We start from the raw sequence: 5013 nt of genomic DNA on the forward strand, positions 1-5013 counted from the left end.
TTTTTTTTTACTTCTAGAACCCAGATTTGACAGCACTGCACAACCATCTGAGGCCTACCTGTTTTACTTTGTGATTTCCCCAGATACTTCTACAACTAACCTGCTTTGTAAGTCTCATAGTTACACATATTTGAGAAGCACATAATTGTGTTTCCTTTATATTTGCTGGTGTATTATTAAGATATTTATATAAAGATTAATGATTATTATATATATAGTTCACCCACAAATGAATATTTGCACCATGAAAAATGTTCTAAACCCCGTATCTTTTGACATCATGGTTTAAGGCAGTATTGCAAATAACAGTCTCCAGAATCTACCTAAACCATTTGCTTTCGGACTGTCATACGGTACATTTGGATCACCCCAATGCCATAAAAAAAGGTTCATTCAAAGTGTGATGCTTGATTGGGACCGCAAAAAAAACTACAACTAAAACTAAAGTGACCATTGGCAACTTGTGCGGCCACCCCAGTGCCGTACTTAAACTCATCCTACTTCTACCTCCACTGTTTACAAGAAACATACCCTGAATCAGATTGTTTTTGCTTTGTTTCAAAAAAGTTAAAACTGTATTGTTGGTGTAAACCACAAATAGCAAAAGAACAATGGCAGTTGTAGAAAAACAATAAACATGACATTACCTTTAACTTTGAACTGTCACTACCATAAATGTATGTGTATTTGTATGTGCGCTGAATGGAACATTGTTTTCATTCATTTATAATGGATGTTTGAAGTACTTAAGTTACTGGAGTAACACTTGTTTTTAAGGCAATCAGTATGCATGCAAAATCGTTCATTTAATCTAACGACAAATTCATTTATGTTGATTAAAACTCCAAGTTGCATGAAATGTTAAATTAGTTAGCTCAACTTAAATGTGCTGTTTGAAATAAACACATAGTAAATTGCACTTAATCATTTAGTTGTTGAAAATAGTCATTCTGAGTTACCGGAACTGACTTCATACATCCTCTTAAAATTGAAAGTAATTACAAAATGGCTAAAAGGCATAAAGATAATTCTAAGAAAATGTCTAAAATTATTTGATGGCAAATTTCACTTCATTTGATTTGATCATTGGAATCTCAAGCAATGTCTTTCAAAGACAAAACGACAAAAACATTAATCAAACAAGTGCAAAAATCGACATTTTTGGACAAGAGGCATGAGTGCCTGTACTTTGTCCTGCTTGTGAAGTAGCGAATCTTGTCTGTGCTGCAAACTCCTTGACTGTTTTTATCCTCACATTTTTAAATCATTTTTAAAAATATTATGTAACCATTAGACAAAAAAGGTAGAAAACAATTTAATCTTTGTTTTTTCTTTTTCTTTATAATTTTATAATAATAAAAGTATAATTTGATAATTTGTCTCATATCTGATACTGTTTATTCTATTTCTAGGTCTTACATTTAACAATGGATGACAAAACACCATCATTTGATCCAACAGACATTAAAACATTATTCAAACAGGAACAGCCTCAAGTTTGGTGTTGTTGGTTAGGTTGGTGTTGTTGGCCAAGTTGGTGTTGTTGGCCAAGTTGGTGTTGTTGGCCAAGTTGGTGTTGTTGGCCAAGTTGGTGTTCTTGCAAACGACAGGTGACATACAGAATTCCAGCTCTTATCTATATCAGTGAAAATAAAACCTACCTTGCCTTCGCTGAAAAACGGAAAAAACCATGTGACACAGATGCAGACAAGCTTGTGATGAGAAGAGGATTGTGGGAGGATGACAAGAAAAAAATTGAGGTACTAGACATGTTTAACCAAAATCATAAAAGGTTATTCCTGACAGTTTTCTTACAACTTCACTATTTCATAAATTCTTTACCCAATCTAGCATTCATTAGTTTATAGAAGGCATGAACACTGTCATGATGTCATCATTTTTATTTCAGTGGGACAGTGGTCATCTGGTGCTCTCTTCAGCTTGTCTACCAAACCACCGCAGCATGAATCCATGTCCGGTCTATGAGAGAGAATCCAAGACCCTCTTTCTGTTTTTCATTTGTGTTCCTGATGGGGTCTCTGAAAATGATCAAATAAAAGCAAAAAAGAACCAGGCACGACTTTGTTATGTAACCAGTCAGGACACCTTCAAAAACTGGAGTGTTATTACAGAACTGAAAGATGTGATCTGTGAAAAGGAGAAAAACTGGGCCACCTTGGCTGTTGGACCAGGACATGGTATTCAAATGAAGGACAAAAGACTGATTATCCCAGCATGTGTGTATTACTTTGTTGAGCCCACATCACATGCAGTCACATTTTACAGTGATGATAAAGGACATACTTGGCAAGTAGGAACACATATGGATTTTGAGTCTAATGAATGTCAGATGGCTGAGATCACAGATAAAAGGGATGATATCTTACTGTACTGCAATGCTCGAAGTACATCCGGCTACAGAGTCGAAGCTCTAAGCACCAGTAGAGGAGAATCTTTTGAAAAAACTCAAAAAAAGCAAAAGCTGATAGAGACCGGTAAGGGTTGCCAAGGTAGTGTGCTGTATATTCCTTCCCATGCTTTGCTCTATTCTCATCCAACCGATAAAAATGAGAGAAAGAATCTCGGAATCTATGTGAATAAATCACCACGCGATCCAGACCAATGGAACCTTAAGGGCATAATCAATGATGGCCCAAGTGGATACTCGGATCTGGCTGAGTGTGAGAATACAGAGTACTTTGCCTGTCTCATGGAATGTGGACAGGAAAAAGAAACTGAAGAGATAGCTTGTAAATTATATAAAATCAAAGACGCTCTGGAATCTCCATAGCAATGTTCAAGTTCATACTGCAAGAACTGATTTTTTTTTTTGCTGTTTCATTTGTTTACTAATGAAAATTGCTGAATGTTAAAAAAATTCAAGTTATAAATGCATTCATTAATTCAAACAGCAAATTATCATAACCAAGCAATATGCTTTCCTTATTAGCATGCCAATAATTCTCAAATATTCCTTTTTAAAAACTTTATTCCATTCACCTGAGGTATTCAATATGTAGGAAACAGTAATCATACTTTAATTAGTTTAGCTTTATTTTATTGGTAACTTCATAACATTACATACACAATTACATTCTCTGACTGAAACTTTTTTTTTTCCTTTTTAAATACGGAAACTGGAATCTAATTAAACAGAACACACCATGTGCATCCTGAGACCTTGCGTTTTGTTCCGTTCCATTTCACGTTTTTCAATGCAAAAAAAAAGAAAAGAGTTGTATGTGAATGGGCTGTTGTTGGAAGTTGTCCTGGAGTACGTCAGAAATATAACGGGCCGGGGCATCAGTTTACTGTAGAGGATTTGTCGCCATCCAGCTTCCAGCATCAGTGATATTAATGTTCTCTTTTTTTTTTTTGTCCCGTCGCGCTGTTCGCGACCGGTGTAGAAATGGTGGTAGGCTACAATATTAATTTTTATGATGATTACACGGCTACTCAAACTAATTTGATTTGAGTTGAAATATCACACTGCTGAACGCAGCAACTGACCAATCAGAATCAAGTATTCCAGAGAGCCGTGTAATAATACAGTGTAATAATATAGTTTGCTAAAGGTCATTGTCAAAATTCAGACAATGTTATTTTTCAATTGTTTAAGATTACATAATGAGTTCACAAACATTGTACTCGGACTGCAAAGTATTATGCAAATCTGTTTAAAATGAATAAAGGATATGCTTGTATAATTACACAATAGTTTTGTCTATTATCTAATGAACATCAACATCATCTGTCAGTGATTTTATCCACCCAGTCCCATACATGAAAACATCCATCCGTAGCTGCGGAGAGAAGAGTTTTTGGTCGTGACTGATGCCAAGATTGAGAGGTAACCACAGGCAGGGAACCACTGTATTTTGCTTCATGTGACATTTCATGACCTCGGTGTGAAAAAACTGGCTGTGGGCTCTGTCCCTCTGTACTCCAATTCATTGTGTTGTAGATGTGCACTGTTCCATCAAACCCTTCCAAATTTGAGAAAGCAAAAATTGTCAGGTCATTGGTGAGTAACCAGAGGTCTTTACATTAAGGAATACGAACACGACATTTTCTATCTAACACAACCTTACAAAACTAAAAGTTTATGTTCCTTATTTGAGACAGGAAAAATGGAAGCATTCTTTACTTACCCGTAGGGCTGGACAATAATTCGATATCAATATGTATCGCGATATAATTTTTTTCAATAACGGTGATATGATTTTTAAACACATTTCCGATATTTCGATATACATTACCAGTTGTATCACTCTAAAAGCGCCTCCTGCTGGCAGAGAATGAGTTTTCATTTTAAATAAGCCCCCGTAAATGGCGCATCATGCACGTGAGGTTATCTGACGGAGAGACGCAAAGCAGTTTAAAGCAGAGTCCTGCACGGGTGCTGTTAGGTAAACCTGCATCCGCAGTAGCTACACAACAGAACACACGACCCGTTATCCGACAGCAGCCAGCACCAGTTTAATTCTGTACCCGACCCGCGACCTGAACCGCACCCGCATTAAATAGGCTACTGCATCAGTAAGGCAAAATTATTCATTTTCTCATGTAACACAAGCAATCACACCAAAATAGGCATTTTAAGTTGGTGCTATGAAGAGAAATAGACAAGCAGCGCAACAGAAGAACGATAAGAACGCGCATCCTTCCTGTATACAATACAAACTTTTGCCTACATCTTGTGAACAATCTGCCAGGCTGTTTTGAACAAATGTGCATAAACTACATACTTAAATCTTCATAAATGAAAAGAACATATTTAGATAGGACTTTACTGTTAAGTGCCATTGTCTCCCTTAAACTCTGCAGTGTATAGGCTATGCGGCCGTTAGTCCTTTACAGAAGCATTAAAAATAAATCTTAAAAATAAAATGATATAGGCTACAGAAAGCGAGCAACGAGAGCTCCCAAGCTGTCATTCACTTCAGCTGCAGAGCGAATGGCTAGAATGCGTAACGCTGCAAATCCAATGTTGAGGCTCCGCTATTATTATTG

The 5013-nt window shown here is 36.5% G+C and overlaps 1 protein-coding gene and 1 pseudogene across 2 annotated transcripts in view; one reads left to right on the forward strand and one right to left on the reverse strand.

Moving 5' to 3' along the window:
• LOC107575535 (sialidase-4-like) overlaps nucleotides 1-3113 on the forward strand; it is a 6609-nt gene extending 3496 nt beyond the window's left edge. For both annotated transcript variants that reach the window (XM_016261897.1, XM_016261898.1), the window contains 3 exons: nucleotides 18-107; nucleotides 1413-1760; nucleotides 1910-3113. In XM_016261897.1, the coding sequence (XP_016117383.1) occupies nucleotides 1428-1760; nucleotides 1910-2791 (1215 nt within the window). In that variant the 5' untranslated portion in view covers nucleotides 18-107; nucleotides 1413-1427 and the 3' untranslated portion in view covers nucleotides 2792-3113. The remainder of the gene's footprint in view (nucleotides 1-17; nucleotides 108-1412; nucleotides 1761-1909) is intronic.
• A 252-nt stretch (nucleotides 3114-3365) lies between these two features.
• LOC107575534 (WD repeat-containing protein 73-like) overlaps nucleotides 3366-5013 on the reverse strand; it is a 4605-nt pseudogene continuing 2957 nt past the window's right edge.

This window comes from Sinocyclocheilus grahami, unplaced genomic scaffold (assembly GCF_001515645.1).
Source record: "Sinocyclocheilus grahami isolate Dianchi unplaced genomic scaffold, SAMN03320097.WGS_v1.1 scaffold2699.1, whole genome shotgun sequence".
Lineage (NCBI taxonomy): Eukaryota > Metazoa > Chordata > Actinopteri > Cypriniformes > Cyprinidae > Sinocyclocheilus > Sinocyclocheilus grahami.